This window comes from Rhinichthys klamathensis, unplaced genomic scaffold, assembly GCF_029890125.1.
Source record: "Rhinichthys klamathensis goyatoka isolate OS25496 unplaced genomic scaffold, OSU_Roscu_1.1 h1tg000438l_1, whole genome shotgun sequence".
Lineage (NCBI taxonomy): Eukaryota > Metazoa > Chordata > Actinopteri > Cypriniformes > Leuciscidae > Rhinichthys > Rhinichthys klamathensis.
This window is the reverse complement of record NW_026606934.1, coordinates 112111-131159: the sequence shown is the minus strand read 5'-3', so window position 1 is coordinate 131159 and position 19049 is coordinate 112111. Positions and strand designations below refer to the sequence as shown.

Sequence of the window (19049 nt, the reverse complement as noted above, 5' to 3'; positions counted from 1 at the left end):
GATGTTTTTGAGGTGGATCCACATTCATCTTCCTGTCAAAACGCTCACTAGTCTTCCTCGACCAGCCACACACTTCACATTGAGCATATAGGGCTAACACTGTGCTTTGACATTATTCTGAGGACATTGTGACCACTTACACCCTGCACACGAGCAATATCCAAAACCGACTGAGCAGATTTAGCCATTTCAACTATATCCTTCTTGGTTGCAGAGGACGGCTCCTTCCAGCGAGCCATTTTCATGACAAATGAATTGAAACATGAAATGCATGGATTAGTTTTACACTCCAGCCACAATTTACAACATGCATAGATGCTACTTTCAAGAACCATTTGTGCGATTACTTCCCTTGAATGGACGTTAAAGTTTCTTCATGAAGCCAATAAAGAGCGTGTGTATGAGATGTTTCACCGGCAGTAAACCTTGTTTGTAACTTTCTCCAGCTAAAACTAGATTTCCACCTTCTGAAGAGGAAATGACATCGTCTTCATTGAGTAGTGTGTGTAAGTCCTGTACAAAGGGGGAGGATAGAGGGTGTACACTAAGTAAAAACAGAGCGTGCCCTGTCTCGGGTTACACAGAAGAGAGAGAAAAAGAGTTGAGGAATTCATAGGCACTTTTTGTGAAGAGATTGAACTGGAGTTGCATGGAGCCCATCGGACTGGAGAATGAAGATCTCTGCAGTGGTAACAGCTCTCCTGACTAAACTCCTCTTTGGAAGTAAGTGCAGTCGGTGTGATTTTAACATCTTTAGATCACCTGTGATTGTTCAGTATAGCTTAGAAAATCAGCCTAGGTGTTGCAAGTGATCTAATGCATGTTTCTTTTTAATTTTCATGTGTTTTTGTGGTTCTGAGAGTTGCTGAAGGTCACCATACAGACAGACTAGATGCTGCCTGTGTATTGTCCCAATCAGCCAAGCTGACATATGCACAATTTAAACCCCTCAATATAAATGCTATAGGGCAGAATGAAGTTTCAACTGTTCATTTGTTTGTTTGTTTTCCTGGTAATTCACTTTTTCTCTTCGGCTACGAGTATGCTGTGGTTTCTGTCTCCTCCTTCGAAAGGAACATCCTCACTTTTTGTAATTTAAATCATATCTGTGTGTGTGTGTGTGTGTGTGTGTGTGTGTGTGTGTGTGTGTGTGTGTGTGTGTGTGTGTGTGTGTGTGTGTGTGTGTGTGTGTGTGTCACTTTGAGTTTATAAATAACACAACATCCTCAGAAAGAACTGACACACCAGGTTGTTTTCTTCCTTAAAAATATGCTTTCTGCCCATGGAAAATTGTGATTGTGACAGATTTTGTAGAAGTATGTTTACATCTATTTATAACTTTATATTTAGGATTTACAAGTCCATATTCAAATTTACAAAACTAAACTTTCGAATTCATAAATATACATTATAGAACTTATGCCTTATGGTTTTATATACAGCAATTATTTCCAGTTTGTACATATATTTCACAAAATGATGCTTGGGGAACTGACATCAAAAACCCACAATAATAACAAAAATCATTTATATTCATCGAAGAATCCTTTTTTTTTTTTTTTACAAATAATGTTTAGAACTGTTTCTTAAGTACCAAATGTTTTTACAATTGAAAATAACCGTTTTCTATGTGAATATATTGTAAAATGCAGTTTATTCCTGTGATCAAAGCTGAATTTTCAGCATCATTACTCCAGTCTTCAGTGTCACATGATCCTTCAGAAATGATGCTGAAAATCCAGCTTTGATCACAGGAATAAACTGCATTTTACAATATATTCACATAGAAAACGGTTATTTTCAATTGTAAAAACATTTCACTATTTTACTGTTTTTTTCTGTATTTTTGATCACATAAATGCAGTCTAGGTGGGCATAAAATACTTATTTCAAAAACATTAACAAATCTTACCGACCCCAAACTTTCGAAAACTAGTGTAGACACACACACACACACACACACACACACACACACACACACACATATATATATATATATGAATTTGTGGCGATGTCTGTCTGAGATCCACCCAAGTAATGTTCTCCAGATGGCCTGTCAAAAAGTCTCGTTAAGCAGAAGCAACAGGGTCTGGAGAGGCTCTCAGTTTTAATATCCCAGCATGCATTGCTTTACAATGCTCTTTAAAGCCTCAAACAAATTGCTGGCTTACACGACGGAGACGCTTAATAAAAAAAATTAAAAAACTTGTGTTTAATCATTTTTCATCCAGTTAGCAGTCGTTTTTCTTGAACATTGCGCCTCCATGAAATGTTGCATCTCTCTCATCAAAGTCATATACTTTCCAGATGTGTGCTGGGCTATCAACGTCACAGTGACTCCCTCTCCGTTCACGGTGGTGTCTGAGGGGGGGAACGTCACCCTGTCCTGCCAGCTGAGCCTGCGGCGCCGGTCCACGAGTCTGCCTGTGGTGCGCTGGATGTTTCAGCCGGAGTCGGGACGAGAGGAGCTGCTGGTGGCCCGGGTCAACATGCAGAGGGCCAAGTTTTACGGAAACTACACCAAGAGCTTCCACAAGCCCAAAATGAAACTCACAGTGGTGAAACACGGCAAGATATACAACCTCGTCATCGTGAACATCAGCGAGCAGGACAGGGGTCTGTACAGCTGCAGGGTGCAGGAGTTTAAGAAGCAGCGGGAACGATGGAAAGCTTTGACCAACGGCTCGGCCTCGACGCAGCTCAGAGGTTTGTCGAACGCACAGCGCGGGTTAGTGATGGGAGAAAATAAGCTTCAATTGCTTCGCAAAATACTTCACTGTTTCGACCTCCCTCAAAACGCCACAGGCTGGTGGTCAGTATGTAGCCTGGTTAAAACCAGACCATTCTCAGTTGTAACTGAGTTATGGTCTGGCAAAGCGTCATAGACAAATCATTTCCAGAGGGGCATCACCAGCGGACGTCGCGGATAGACCTAAACCCAATCAGAGCGATGAAGGAGATGACGTATGCAGAGCGGCGGAGAAACATCTCCGAGTGTTGTTCTTTGCTCGGTTTTTAACTAAAAGGAAACGTTCAAATCGATTAAAACAGACGCGATAGCTGATTGGAACGAGTGATGTTCGACGGCGGCATCCATCTTTGTAATGTAGGCTACAAAATCTGCTTCAAAATCCCAGCGCTGTTGTCATCGTGTAAAGCCCGCCCCAACGCTTCTGATTGGTGCCGCGATTTCGACGGATTGGAAACGGGCTTGAATGAGCTCTTTGCCAGACTAACTTTCAGAGCAAATCTACATTTGCCGGAAGTTGTCTGGGTTTTCCCAGGCTAGTCAGTATGGTGTAAATGCAACAAAAGCCCAAATTATGCATAAAAAACACCTTTTAGAAACCAATTGCAAATGTTGAACCTATAGAAGCAATTAACAAATCATCAAATACCACTAAATATGAAGTGTCTGTATAATAAGAGTTATTTTATTATTGTGCTGTTTGATTTATGGAGAGCTTGGTTAATAACTTCTCTCTGTGTCATTAAAAAAAATCTACAAATTAGACACTGATATGCGCGCAGAGATCATCATCCCTTAAGTGGGATGAACTATTGATATTTCGAAACTGTTATGACGTAACGAAGCCTCCTGAAATCACATGACTTTTGCTGTTTAATTCACCAAATCTATTTTTCATAAAGGCTTTGAAGCTTCACAAAAGCACTATTCCCATCACTAGCACTATTCCATATGCTGTTGTGACTTTTCGTTGAGAGTTTCTCTCATCTAGACTCTTAAATTGTCTCGAGGTTTGAAACATCTGACAAAATACTCACCACATAAGAGACATGTCGAGAAACTGTTTTTGGGGGGTTGTATGTGTTAGATTTTCCATTAAAAACATGTGGAAATGTGATCTAATATTTATGCGCTATATATCTGTCTGTTGGCCATCGGGGGTTGACAGAAACAAAGTGAACACTGGCGTAGTGACAGCCAAACGCTATTGACACTGGCTGAAGAGTTTTCCTTCAGACACAGAGAATGGAGAGACTGTCGCTCTCGGGATCCAAGACTAAATAAGTCCAGACATATTTGTAATGTATAAAGGGGTTCACTGCAAAGCAGGAAGAGTCATAAAAGGCGAAGAGAAAAACCAGGTCAGGAACAGATCAGCGTTTCCCATAAAGGGGCACTGGTGCTCACTGTGGGTGGCCGTCGCATGGCGTACTTAAACGCATCAGGAATCAACATGGGATGTTTGTGGCTTTTAGTGCATGTGTGTTATCTACATGTGTGTGTACTGCCAAACATCTGCAGCCTTTCCCTTCAGGTGAAACTAACAAAAACTATAGTTGACTCTACTCTGAACAAATGGATGTATAATGTATAAGCAAATCCAACAAAGGCTCATTGGAAAAACATGCCTCTACCTACATTTCTGCAGGAAAACGTACCTATGCAAACAATTCACTGCAGTTTCCTGCTGAAATGAACACTAGTAGCAGTAAGACGGCAATTTTTACATAAATTATGACTACAAGGGCGAACTATCGATTGATATTGAGACTTATTTTCGTGTGGATCACTTGTACATGACTTGTAAACTAACACATTTTGACGTTAGCATCACATCAGCAGCTCCATATATTTGGCTTTTCTCACATAAGCCGTGTTTCCACCGAAATTACCCGGAACAATTTGTCCCAGGAACTTTTTTTCCTCCAGACCTGTTGCTGTCTGCGTCTCCACCGTGGTCTAAAGTACCGTGAAGATTAGGCGAATAGTCCGGTGACGTAGGACTGCACACTGCTTCACAGTTCCCGCTGGATTTCATCCTCTGAATTTAAGCGTAATAAAGCCTGAACCTCGTCGTCGGTCCATCTGTCCTATTTTTTAAACTCCAATGTTGATTCGAATAGCAAACTACTGTTACTGCACGCACCGCAACAGATTAAAAAAAATGGTGGTTGAAATAAAATGCTGCGTGGAGTCAACCAATCAAAATGCGGCATGAACTCAACCAATCAGCATATTCAGTGCCCAAGTCCCACCCCTGAAAGTTCCAGTAGCACCTCATCGCAGTACATGAGATCCAGGGGGCGGAGTTGGATCCAGATCTAAGGGGTGGAGATGGGTAGGATTAGGGGTGGGGTTAGGGATCAGGGGCTGGAGATTAGAGGTGGGGTTAGGGATCAGGGGGTGGAGATGGGTAGGATCAGGGGTGGGGTTAGGGATCAGGGGCTGGAGATGAGTAGGATTAGGGGTGGGGTTAGGGATCAGGGGGTGGAGATGAGTAGGATTAGGGGTGGGGTTAGGGATCAGGGGCTGGAGATTAGAGGTGGGGTTAGGGATCAGGGGGTGGAGATGGGTAGGATTAGGGGTGGGGTTAGGGATCAGGGGCTGGAGATGAGTAGGATTAGGGGTGGGGTTAGGGATCAGGGGGTGGAGATGAGTAGGATTAGGGGTGGGGTTAGGGATCAGAGATGGGTAGGATTAGGGGTGGGGTTAGGGATCAGGGGCTGGAGATGAGTAGGATTAGGGGTGGGGTTAGGGATCAGGGGGCAGAGATGGGTAGGATTAGGGGTGGGGTTAGGGATCAGGGGCTGGAGATGAGTAGGATTAGGGGTGGGGTTAGGGATCAGGGGGTGGAGATGGGTAGGATCAGGGGGTGGAGATGGGTAGGATTAGGGGTGGGGTTAGGGATTAGGGGGCGGAGATGTGTAAGGTAGGAGGAGTTGGATCTGGATCCAACTCCTCCCCCTGGGTTTTGTGTTCTGCAGTGAGGACCATCTCGAAAGTTTGAAAAAGCTCGTCAAGCCATTTCATGCGCTATTCAATTTTAGAAGTGTAAAAAAAGACTTCTAAATTATTATTTTTCAAATATTATTCAAATGTATAAATATAAAAAAAAAAATTTAGTCTAACAAAGTTTTTTTTTCTTTAAGTGCATGTCAAAATACACTTTCAAGTCAAAACAAAACGAAGTTTTCAATTTTACTGCCGTAATCTGGCGAAAGAAACCGGATATTTTATCCATCAGGAACTGATCTGATTGTGAAAAGTGGGGATTACAAGTGAGAACAGATTCAAGCGGTTGAGTGGAGAGCTTTAAAAGAGGGATTCATGACGTCAGCTTAAAAAAAGGAAAGTCGTTTCATATCAATGATAAAAAATTACAAACAGATTGTAGATCATTGTATAAACTCTTCCATACAGGTACACAAGATACGACCTTACTGTTAGTAATCACTTGGTATGGAACAATTATATCCTTCAGTTGATACATAGCTTTAACTAAACTCAATTTAAATGATAATTTGTGGTTTTGATTTTAGGTCATCCAACCATATAAGTGAGGTAGTCCCAAAACCAGGCCATACCACTAAGCTCAAACCTCTCTGTTCCTAACACAATCACATTTTCCACTGAGAGTATCTGTAAGGAGAGCCATGAGTGTCTCTGCCATGTGAGGGAGGATGTGGTGCAGATTTAAATACACACTAGCACAGAGAAAGCAGGGAATTGGCCGTGTGTCTGGGTTCGACAACAATAGCGAGATGTCTTGTCAGCACGTGTTGCAAATCAATAAAGCCTTTAAGGCTGTCCCTGTGGAAAAGCCTATAGATTTGAAGTAAATGGGTTGTATTTTTATACATTTTTGCTGTGCACATCTTTATTTCCAATGCTAAAATGGCAATGCCATGCTGAATAAAAGGCACGCCAACCGTTAAGGCTTAGTTGTCATGAGTAAATGTCACATAATGTGATCATTCATATTGCAGAGACAAAGGAAGATGTTCAATTCCCGACTTTTTTTATACTCTTTCATATATTCATAGTTGAATGTGTTGTGGTCGTGCAATGAAATCAGTAATGTCAGTTGATGCAGCTGCTCTATTGAAACATCCGTCTCTATTCATGCGTCTGTGAGGTCTTCAACAGATGACATCCTGTACAGCGACATTAGCCTTTAGTAAATCACTGAAGAGTTTGTATCTGGCTCTTATTTTGTCCAGATATAAGCCATGACTCAATAGAGCTTTTGTCCCTCCCCAGTTCAGTCAGGCATGAGCAAGGGCTCCAAAAATAAGCACATTTCTGCAAGAGCCATGAAAAGAGAAATAAATAGTAGTCCGTGCGCAAGCAGAAAAAGCAGAAGACATGTGCAGCGTGGTTAATGAGAACGTATATAGCCAACTGGAAATGGTGTGCATGTTCTATTCTAATTCTGTGACAAACGCTACATAGAAGACATACTTTCATGCAGTTCCTTACACAATACTATGTCATGATGACCTCAAAGCACTTTTCCCATTTGTAAACTAACACATTTTGCCTTTTCTCACATATAAACTTGCTCGAGTCCCATGAAACACCAGTCACGATAAAAGAAGAAGCAGATAATGACATGGTTGCTTCAGAAAGTGGGCTTTTATTAACTTTTAATAAAAGTTAACCCTATTGGTTAGGTTCTGTGTTATTTTCAAACGCGATATTTCCTGGACATTTTATTTCTGAACTGCTGCGATATACACCACAAAAAATGATTCAGTTGTAAATAAAACATTATTGTTGTGTGTTGCATGTTTTACAATACTATTTCAGTCTTTCTACTTCAAAATTCAATGTGTTTTTTGCAGTTTCTTTGTAAAATTCTTTTAAAAAAAATCTTACAGCATTTTTTTTTTCAGTGTACCACTACCAATGTAATAAAACTATCAGATTCATGTTCTGTTTAGAATTAAACCAGCGCCACTCATTTGTTATATCTCTTTTAAAGTATCGTGTAACATGCAAAAAGCAATGTAATATCATTTTGCAAAAATGTCGCCAGTCCTATTTTTCCAATGCGCCTGAGTTTAGTTTATGATGTTATGATACAGTTTTAAAAAAAAATCATGTTTTATAGAATATTTGTTTCCATAATATATTTTTAGAGGGAAGCACAAAATATACATTTCTTAACTTAAACTTCTGCTGGCACACTGTAAAAAAAAATCTACTTAAATTACATTAAACTGACATAAAAATTAGTTTTATATTCTTGAAAAAACGTATTTTGACGAGTTAAAGCAGTGTAAAAATATATGTTGTCATAACTTATTGATAATTTTTTTTTTTTACAGTGCAGAACACACAGGTTCAATTCAACTCATTTGATTCAAGTGAGTCAAATGAGCTCTTTAGTGGTCTGTTGCACACCCAAACATGTGGCTAAGCGTCCTCAGTAGCCGAGGTGGCTGTGTTTGTTCGGCCTGCTAGTCTTTCTGTCGTGGTTATGAGTATTTCAGGGCATCACAGTGGGTGTTAGCCACCATGAGCCAGGACCATATCCAGAGAGAGGGAAAGCCACGCTGCTGTCATCCCACACACATCTTCCCCTGCAATTTACTTGATTTAACTGCATGTTTCATGTAATTATGAAGGTCTGGAGCCACAGTGATGAGTGTGCAATTCTCTCTTCTTGCTCTCGCAGTCCATGTTCTCCCAGCCGGCAGACCAAAGGAGGAACTGTGGAGTCTGTTTGAAGGTAAGCCACAAAACTGTGTTCAGACATATTCTCTTGAACCAAAAAACAAACAACAACAAAAACTCACTAAACACGTTTTTTCAGATGCAGCAAGTAATCGTATAGAGATGGAAGGAATGACAGCTTTTCCTAATGGGATAGTTCACGCAAAAAAAAAAAAAAAAAAATCCCATATGACTCTTTTCCATATGAAAGTGAATGGGTACTAGAGCCTTTAAGCTCCAAAATCACACATATGACAAAATAAAATGACAAATCTTCTGATGTGACAGCTGTGAAGAAGAAGAAGAAAAAACTTAAAGGGATACTTCACCTCTGGAAAGATGAATGTGTATTTAAAATGGGTCATTTATGTAGAAGAAATGTGAAATTATTTTTGAATTTGGAGCTTTCTAGACTGAGAAAAGCCAGAAAATGTATTTTTGGCTTATGTGGATGAAAGACAACAACTCCCAGAATGCACTTGCTTCGCTGCCCTAGGAGGCCACGCCTACCGGTAACAGAGCGCAGTCGTTAAACAACAAGTCTAGGCTACCAGTGAGTCTCCGTGATGAGTCTGCCCGAAAATATGTTTCGAGATCGTCCAAAATGTCCGGGATTCGGCTTTTGCGTTCTACAGTCGCCATTCAGTATGTTTACTGTGGCGAGCAGGACGAGTGAGGGCCGCGGGAGAACGGCGCGAGTCATGTTTACTGTGGCGAGCAGGACGAGTGAGGGCCGCGGGAGAACGACACGAGTCATGTTTACTGTGGTGAGCAGGACGAGTGAGGGCCGCGGGAGAATGACACGAGTCATGTTTACTGTGGTGAGCAGGACGAGTGAGGGCCGCGGGAGAACGACACGAGTCATGTTTACTGTGGCGAGCAGGACGAGTGAGGGCCGCGGGAGAACGACACGAGTCATGTTTACTGTGGCGAGCAGGACGAGTGAGGGCCGCGGGAGAACGACACGAGTCATGTTTACTGTGGTGAGCAGGACGAGTGAGGGCCGCGGGAGAATGACACGAGTCATGTTTACTGTGGCGAGCAGGACGAGTGAGGGCCGCGGGAGAACGACACGAGTCATGTTTACTGTGGCGAGCAGGACGAGTGAGGGCCGCGGGAGAATGACACGAGTCATGTTTACTGTGGTGAGCAGGACGAGTGAGGGCCGCGGGAGAACGACACGAGTCATGTTTACTGTGGTGAGCAGGACGAGTGAGGGCCGCGGGAGAATGACACGAGTCATGTTTACTGTGGCGAGCAGGACGAGTGAGGGCCGCGGGAGAACGACACGAGTCATGTTTACTGTGGCGAGCAGGACGAGTGAGGGCCGCGGGAGAACGACACGAGTCATGTTTACTGTGGCGAGCAGGACGAGTGAGGGCCGCGGGAGAACGGCGCGAGTCATGTTTACTGTGGCGAGCAGGACGAGTGAGGGCCGCGGGAGAACGGCGCGAGTCATGTTTACTGTGGCGAGCAGGACGAGTGAGGGCCGCGGGAGAACGGCGCGAGTCATGTTTACTGTGGCGAGCAGGACGAGTGAGGGCCGCGGGAGAACGGCACGAGTCATGTTTACTGTGGCGAGCAGGACGAGTGAGGGCCGCGGGAGAACGGCGCGAGTCATGTTTACTGTGGCGAGCAGGACGAGTGAGGGCCGCGGGAGAACGGCGCGAGTCATGTTTACTGTGGCGAGCAGGACGAGTGAGGGCCGCGGGAGAACGACGCGAGTCATGTTTACTGTGGCGAGCAGGACGAGTGAGGGCCGCGGGAGAACGACACGAGTCATGTTTACTGTGGCGAGCAGGACGAGTGAGGGCCGCGGGAGAACGACACGAGTCATGTTTACTGTGGCGAGCAGGACGAGTGAGGGCCGCGGGAGAACGACACGAGTCATGTTTACTGTGGCGAGCAGGACGAGTGAGGGCCGCGGGAGAACGGCGCGAGTCATGTTTACTGTGGCGAGCAGGACGAGTGAGGGCCGCGGGAGAATGACACGAGTCATGTTTACTGTGGCGAGCAGGACGAGTGAGGGCCGCGGGAGAACGACGCGAGTCATGTTTACTGTGGCGAGCAGGACGAGTGAGGGCCGCGGGAGAATGACACGAGTCATGTTTACTGTGGCGAGCAGGACGAGTAAGGGCCGCGCGAGAACGACACGAGTCATGTTTACTGTGGCGAGCAGGACGAGTGAGGGCCGCGGGAGAACGACACGAGTCATGTTTACTGTGGCGAGCAGGACGAGTGAGGGCCGCGGGAGAACGACACGAGTCATGTTTACTGTGGCGAGCAGGACGAGTAAGGGCCGCGCGAGAACGACACGAGTCATGTTTACTGTGGCGAGCAGGACGAGTGAGGGCCGCGGGAGAACGACACGAGTCATGTTTACTGTGGCGAGCAGGACGAGTGAGGGCCGCGGGAGAACGACACGAGTCATGTTTACTGTGGCGAGCAGGACGAGTGAGGGCCGCGGGAGAACGACACGAGTCATGTTTACTGTGGCGAGCAGGACGAGTGAGGGCCGCGGGAGAACGACGCGAGTCATGTTTACTGTGGCCAGCAGGACGTGTGAGGGCCGCGGGAGAACGACACGAGTCATGTTTACTGTGGCGAGCAGGACGAGTGAGGGCCGCGGGAGAACGACACGAGTCATGTTTACTGTGGCGAGCAGGACGAGTGAGGGCCGCGGGAGAACGAGACGAGTCATGTTTACTGTGGCGAGCAGGACGAGTGAGGGCCGCGGGAGAACGACACGAGTCATGTTTACTGTGGCGAGCAGGACGAGTGAGGGCCGCGGGAGAACGACACGAGTCATGTTTACTGTGGCGAGCAGGACGAGTGAGGGCCGCGGGAGAACGACGCGAGTCATGTTTACTGTGGCGAGCAGGACGAGTGAGGGCCGCGGGAGAACGACACGAGTCATGTTTACTGTGGCGAGCAGGACGAGTGAGGGCCGCGGGAGAACGACACGAGTCATGTTTACTGTGGCGAGCAGGACGAGTGAGGGCCGCGGGAGAACGACACGAGTCATGTTTACTGTGGCGAGCAGGACGAGTGAGGGCCGCGGGAGAACGGCGCGAGTCATGTTTACTGTGGCCAGCAGGACGTGTGAGGGCCGCGGGAGAACGACACGAGTCATGTTTACTGTGGCGAGCAGGACGAGTGAGGGCCGCGGGAGAACGGCACGAGTCATGTTTACTGTGGCGAGCAGGACGAGTGAGGGCCGCGGGAGAACGGCGCGAGTCATGTTTACTGTGGCGAGCAGGACGAGTGAGGGCCGCGGGAGAACGACGCGAGTCATGTTTACTGTGGCGAGCAGGACGAGTGAGGGCCGCGGGAGAACGACGCGAGTCATGTTTACTGTGGCGAGCAGGACGAGTGAGGGCCGCGGGAGAACGGCGCGAGTCATGTTTACTGTGGCGAGCAGGACGAGTGAGGGCCACGGGAGAACGGCGCGAGTCATGTTTACTGTGGCGAGCAGGACGAGTGAGGGCCGCGGGAGAACGACACGAGTCATGTTTACTGTGGCGAGCAGGACGAGTGAGGGCCGCGGGAGAACGACACGAGTCATGTTTACTGTGGTGAGCAGGACGAGTGAGGGCCGCGGGAGAACGACGCGAGTCATGTTTACTGTGGCGAGCAGGACGAGTGAGGGCCGCGGGAGAACGACACGAGTCATGTTTACTGTGGTGAGCAGGACGAGTGAGGGCCGCGGGAGAACGACACGAGTCATGTTTACTGTGGCGAGCAGGACGAGTGAGGGCCGCGGGAGAACGACGCGAGTCATGTTTACTGTGGCGAGCAGGACGAGTGAGGGCCGCGGGAGAACGGCGCGAGTCATGTTTACTGTGGCGAGCAGGACGAGTGAGGGCCACGGGAGAACGGCGCGAGTCATGTTTACTGTGGCGAGCAGGACGAGTGAGGGCCGCGGGAGAACGGCGCGAGTCATGTTTACTGTGGCGAGCAGGACGAGTGAGGGCCGCAGGAGAACGACACGAGTCATGTTTACTGTGGCGAGCAGGACGAGTGAGGGCCGCGGGAGAACGGCGCGAGTCATGTTTACTGTGGCGAGCAGGACGAGTGAGGGCCGCGGGAGAACGGCACGAGTCATGTTTACTGTGGCGAGCAGGACGAGTGAGGGCCGCGGGAGAACGGCGCGAGTCATGTTTACTGTGGCCAACAGGACGAGTGAGGGCCGCGGGAGAACGGCGCGAGTCATGTTTACTGTGGCGAGCAGGACGAGTGAGGGCCGCGGGAGAACGACACGAGTCATGTTTACTGTGGCGAGCAGGACGAGTGAGGGCCGCGGGAGAACGGCGCGAGTCATGTTTACTGTGGCGAGCAGGACTAGTGAGGGCCGCGGGAGAACGGCGCGAGGCCGGTGGCGTGATTACCGATGAGCGACACCTGTGAGACGCACCGCTCTCGTATCTCTCACGGAGGAGCGGGGATTTTCTTAGCAATGGTAAAACGCACATCAACCGATCGCTTGTTTAGCGTTCATGTAAACACTACATTCAGATTCACCAATCGGAATGAATTCAGTTAGATTGAAACAAAAGGTGTGCATGTAAACAATGAATGGCGACTGCAGAATCCCGGACATCGACGGCCGGACATGTCCGGGAAAAAGATGGTAACCCTTACTACTCAGCTTTCTCCACAGAACAAGAGCCTGTTAGCTTAGCTTAGCTTCCAGAAAAAGATGTCTGACACTATGTGTCCATTCTGTGAGTGAGATCCACCCTCTATGGGCGGGTTGAGAACATGCGGAACAGCTCCTACTACTGACTGTAGTCTTTAGCCTCTGGCCAAAAAATCCTCCGATGACACAAAATGACGATTTTTGCGTCATCGGAGGATTTTTTCCAGACAAAAAATACATAAATCTCTCGTCTCAGGGGGATATGAGGGTGGAAAGCACGGTAATTTGAAAATACTACAGGTTTTCTACAAATACAAAGCTTAATGCTAAATCCTGAAGTATCCCTTTAACGAAAAACAGAAATTCACAAAATTATTGGTACCACTTTAGAATAATGATTTGTCATTAAAGGAATAGTTCACCCAAAACTGAATAATCTGTTTAAAAATGTTAGTTCTTCTGACAAACACAAAGGAAGATATTTTGAAGAATGTTGGACAACATTCATATTTGAAGAACAACATTCCTCAAAATATCTCCCTTTGTGTGTGTCAGAAGAAAGAAAATGGATACAGGTTTGAAATTACATAAAGGGTGAGTAAATAATGACAGAATTTTCCAGCGAGAACTTTCACATATAAGTAACACTAGCTGAGCCACCGGCATTTTGTTATTTCAGATTGTATCATCTTACTATTTCAATGGCAATGCATCAACAGCACTGTATGACTGATGTATCGCTTTTAATAATTTTTTTCCTTTTTATTAGAAAATAATCACAAACTTAAATATATAGTAATACTCAAATACGTGCAAGTAGATGTTTTTGTCATTTAAACACCTTTATAATGATTATGTTAGTTGGTACATATCACGCGATGGGCGCCGCCATGTTTGCGCTGCAATGATGAGAATCAGAGCATGTAAATTCCTCCACTTCTTCTGAAAGACATAAAAGTAAGTGGCCAGTGAACTGAGAGAAGAATAGAATAAACTTTATAGTTACCAACACAATGTGTCTGACGTGAATAAAATATGTCAAAGTATTTTTGAAAGGTTTATTGTTGCCGCTTCCATCAACATCAGTGTGCATTTTGCTAGCTATAAATGTTTTTTATTCTAGTATCTATCTGTATTTAAATGACTGAAACCTAAAATAAACATTATGTGGTTGTTGGAAACACTGAACAGCGTATGGCAGGCGTTAAAGACGTCTCAGAGCAAAAGCAGATTTTAATTTAGCAGTTAATGGGCAACATTGTGCCCATTAACTGAGTTGAGTCTTTTTGTTTGTTTTCTTTATATATATATTTCATGTATTTTGTATGTCAATTTATACTAAAGTATATCTAATTCGGACTGGATCAGTTTAACATGGAGTTAAATCATTAATCATCTCAGTAATCATTACGGACACTGTCAGCGAAGATTACGGAGACTTTTACCTTCTGTAAAAAGGTCAGGAAAAATAACTCAGCAAATACTAATCCCGTGCTAATAGACCCACTGTAAATATGTACGTAAATATTCATTTCCTGTTTTTCAAGTATATGGAGGCGCTTGAAAAAGCAAAAGCATTGCGTTCTAGGCATTGGGACGTCAAGTCTGTGTTTTCGCATACCATTCAGAACAAAAAGAAGGTCGGAAGCACTTCAACAAAAGTGGATCATTTCAGACACGTCCTAAGTGCACTTGTGCCGTGTGCTTTAGACCATGCGCTTAGATCGTTAAAATAGGGCAATGACTTACTCGTTAAGTCAATGATGTGCCGCCACCTACAGGCAGTTCATTAGTACAATTTCATTTTCGCTGAGGGACTAAGGGACTAAGATTGAATGCTGTTTTTGTTTTCGGTAGTGATTGTAACATTTATAAATAGTCTATTAAGAGCAGAATATGAGATAAAGTATCTGAGATAAAGCAATTACAGTCGCATTGCACAATGTTTTTCCTCCCTTGGGGACTTAGAAACAGGGCCGCCTCTGCACTGGTGTGATGCAGCAAATGCAGTATGCAGTAATCGGCATGGAATAGCGAATTTAGGACTGACATAGTTTTTAATTTTATTTATTTACCTTTATTTTACCAGGAAATAGTCCCATTGAGATTCAGAATCTCTTCTTCAAGGGAGTCCTGGCCAAGACAGCAGAATAATAGTTCCATATTAAAAAGTACATATACAAACGTTAACAAAAACAAAACAAACAAGAAAAAAGAAAAAAGTATATTTTGGCAATTTAACATACTCTCAACATAATCACCAGTCGCACTCAGTAACAGCACATGTGCATCTAGTACTCAAATAGTCCTTTATCCTCATTTTAAATTGTCGGTGCAAATTTTAGCTGATTTTGCAATTTATACCAGGAAAACGGTGCAAAAACTTTAAAGGCACTTTCACCGAAGACAGTTCGCGTTCGTGGGATTTCATACATGATTTGCCCATACGAACTAAGATTACATTTCCAGGTAGTGACTTTAATAGTCAAAAGAGAGCATAAGTAAGGAGGCAGTTTACAAAGTATGGCCTTAAAAAGAAAAAAAATCTGGTAACACTTTACTTGAAGGGGTGTGCATAAGACTAACATGACACCTTCATAATCATGACATGACACATGTTATGAATATGAAGGAAGTTTTATGCATGTTTATGACAACTGTCATTAAGTGTCATTCGCTCAATTATGACATTTTTAATGCAAATATGACATTGTTTGAGATGTCTTTGTTATGGCACCTTGACATAAACCAAAACATCATAACCTGTCAGTGTCTTTGTCATGACAACTTGACATTACCAAGACAACACAACCTGTCATAAACATGACATAGCAGATTAATTATCAAACTTAAGAAACCACTTAGCTTTATGGGTTAACATTACATTAAACTGTCAGGTGGTTGGTTTTGACATTGGCTGTCATGAAGCCGTTATAACCGTTTAATGACAAATTCCATTTGTACCACTGTAGTTGAGGTCACAAAAAATATTCATGACACAGTTATAATGGCCTTATGACAGCTAATGTCAAAACCAACCACATGACAGTTTAACTTAATTTAATGTCAAGTTGTCATGACAAAGACACTGACAGGTTATGATGTTATGGTTTATGTCAAGGTGTCATAACAAAGACATCTTAAACAATGTCATATTTGCATTCAAAATGTCATTATTGAGCGAAAGACACTTAATGACAGTTGTCATAAACATCCATAAACCCTACTTCATATTCATGACATATGTCATGTCATGGTTATGAAGGTGTCATGTCAGTCTTATGTACACCCCTTCAAGTAAAGTGTTACCAAAAAGCTATTAAGTTCCTTAATAGGTCACCAATTTCTGATAGGGAAACTTCTACAAATGCATATGCAATAAGGTCAGCCGCAAAAATAACCCTGTCCACGCCTTTCAGCGCTATTTTTTCACTGCGTGTCTTTAGTAAATCCTGAGAGTAGTTTTTTTAACGCCAAAAGAGGGTTTGCACTAGAGCAAGCTGTTAGTAAATCTGCCCTAAACCTGTTTAGAGAAGATTGGTCAGAAAAAAAAAGAAAACACTGATGAAAGACGTAAGGTAAATGACAGAATTTTTACTTTAGGTGAAATTTATTTCATCTTTTTTTGCTCTTTATTGCTAGGATATGGATAATACAAAAAATGTTACACAGAATGTTGTTATATAGGCACTGCTGTGTCTTTCTGCGCAGTGGACGTACAGTATGCATGTATTTCGACTATATGAAGTGTTGTTTCCCTTGTGTTTCAGATGTGTATCTGTGTGCTGTGCTGGTGTGTTGTGTCGGGCTCTTGTGCATGTGCATGTTCACTATAGCTGTGAGCTGTCAGTATCTGCAGAGGAAGAGACGATTAAAAGGTAGGATTCTTGCTCTTGTTGATTTCTGATAAACAATTAATGTACATGTTAATGATGCTCCTCATCATACAATCTGCTCATTGACATTTTGTCATATGCTCCTTTTTGTTAGAAAACTATCATTTGGTCAAGAGCCCACACAACAGGTGAGAAAATATGAAAAGATGAGTCAAGTCAAATGTATTTGTGTAGTGCTTTTCTCAACACAAGCAGCGTTACAGAAAATCATGATGTCAATATCTTCATGCCTTATAGTTGCATATAGCAGGATAGAGCTGGCCAATAATATAGTATACATTTTGTGACGATATAACCAATTGCGCAGTTATGCATACATATATATTACCCTACGAGAGTTGCTGTATGCGGAAAAAGTTGGACATGCTTATATATCCAACTTTATATAGATAGCTGTGAGATAAGACAATATAATACAATATAAACAATCACACAGCTGAGATTTTCTATTTAGTATATATTGCTTTACGACTGTACTTATGCAGGTAAAAGACAAAATACAGGAAAAATGGGAACAAAATACTACAAAATAAAAGTCCATAAAACAAATAACAATAACAAACATCTGCCAATAAAAAAAAGAAACAAATTTTCCTTTTAAAATTAAGTTTATTTTTCTTATCCCATTGGCAGACATTTTTTCTTTGAGTATAAACTCAATACCTGAAGTAATTTAGCTTTGTATCTTGTTTTATATGTTTAGATATTTATACTGGAAAAGTAAAAAAAACTTCTTTTGCAGTGTAGGATTTACTATATATCCAACTTACAATATCGCTGGGTGATAATATAGTTGACATCTTTCTATGATATAAAAATGGAGGAGGACAACCTTCCTCAGAAACTGAGTGTGTGTCCATGTGTGTCCAGTTCAGGGGAGACGGTCACTAGTGTGGTCAGTCTGTCTCCAGCTCTTCCCAAGAAGGTGAGAAAGTACAAGAAAAATAAAAGTGTTGAGCAACCAGATGTGCCACCAGAGATACCGGCTAAAGGTAGAGTCAAATTACAGATCTCTATATGTCACTGACATGCATACTGTAAATCTCAGATTAATAACTACGATATTACATCTCAGCCCCTATTGCAGACAAAATGCGAAAGCCAAAGCTTTTAAAACCTCAACCCAGAAAAGTGGTTTTGGTAAGTTACTTTTGTGAAATACACAGAAGTTTGTTATTTGTATTGCAAAACTGCCAAATGCTGTATTTAATATTATATATGCGAGCTGTAACTCCACTGTTTTTCCGTCCCGACAGCCCAAAATTGCAGAGGAGAGTCTGACGTATGCCGAGCTTGAACTGATAAAGCCACTGCCTGAAGTCAAAGCGGCGAACACAGGAACGGTGTACGCGCAGATATTCTTTGAGGACAGGCATGTGTAGAATTACATTTTCTTGTAGCATTATTTATAATAACACAATGTTGATTTTTTTTTCCTCATCCTTTTTTGAAATACTTTAAACTCTGGTGAACTGTACATATTGTATATGTATATTCTTAACTTTTTTTCATATGTTGATGTTTTATCTGTGATGCAAGTTTAATATTTAGAAAATCCAAAATACACAGGAAATTATTGTCATCAGAAAACTGCAAACTGTAACTAAAAATGTGTATAAAAGCCAAGTAGTCTTGAGGGAGGAAAAAATCTGTTCATGAAAAACCATTCTGTTCTTTTTTAACCACTGTCGACTGAAGTGCAAAAAAAAAAAAAAACTAAACTACAAATATTACCCATTTCAATTTGCTGCAAATTGGACTTATCTGTTAATAAATTCATAATTTTAAGGACATTTGCACAAAACACTTTTAGCAACAAAAATAATCTCAGGAATAGTCTGGGTTCATTACAAATTCATCTCTATACACATCTTCTGTGTCCTGCAGTTGATGTATTTTTGCTTATATTAAAGTGCCCTATTATGCTTTTTTAAAGGTCGCTAATGTTGTTCTGGAGTCTCCTAGGTTTACATGCAACAAAACACTAATCAAACTCTTCCAGTCTCAGATAAACGACAGTGTTTGAGGGCGGAGCAATGTAGATGTT

At 43.2% G+C, this 19049-nt stretch overlaps 1 protein-coding gene across 1 annotated transcript; it reads left to right on the top strand.

Moving 5' to 3' along the window:
• The first annotated feature begins 548 nt into the window (after nucleotides 1-548).
• Nucleotides 549-18694, top strand: vstm4b (V-set and transmembrane domain containing 4b). The gene is made up of 8 exons (XM_056236116.1): nucleotides 549-723; nucleotides 2308-2706; nucleotides 8430-8483; nucleotides 16877-16984; nucleotides 17097-17130; nucleotides 17873-17994; nucleotides 18078-18142; nucleotides 18259-18694. The coding sequence occupies exons 1-8, from the start codon at nucleotides 672-674 to the stop codon at nucleotides 18382-18384; spliced, it is 960 nt and encodes a 319-aa protein (XP_056092091.1). The 5' UTR covers nucleotides 549-671; the 3' UTR covers nucleotides 18385-18694.
• Nucleotides 18695-19049: the final 355 nt, after the last annotated feature.

Excerpts from the sequence above, each read along its gene's own strand:
- vstm4b (XM_056236116.1), top strand. The coding sequence starts at position 672 with ATGAAGATCTCTGCAGTGGTAACAGCTCTCCTGACTAAACTCCTCTTT. Across the intron at positions 8,484-16,876 it reads ACTGTGGAGTCTGTTTGAAG|ATGTGTATCTGTGTGCTGTG; the intron begins GTAAGCCACAAA and ends CTTGTGTTTCAG. Across the intron at positions 17,995-18,077 it reads ACCAGAGATACCGGCTAAAG|CCCCTATTGCAGACAAAATG; the intron begins GTAGAGTCAAAT and ends ATTACATCTCAG.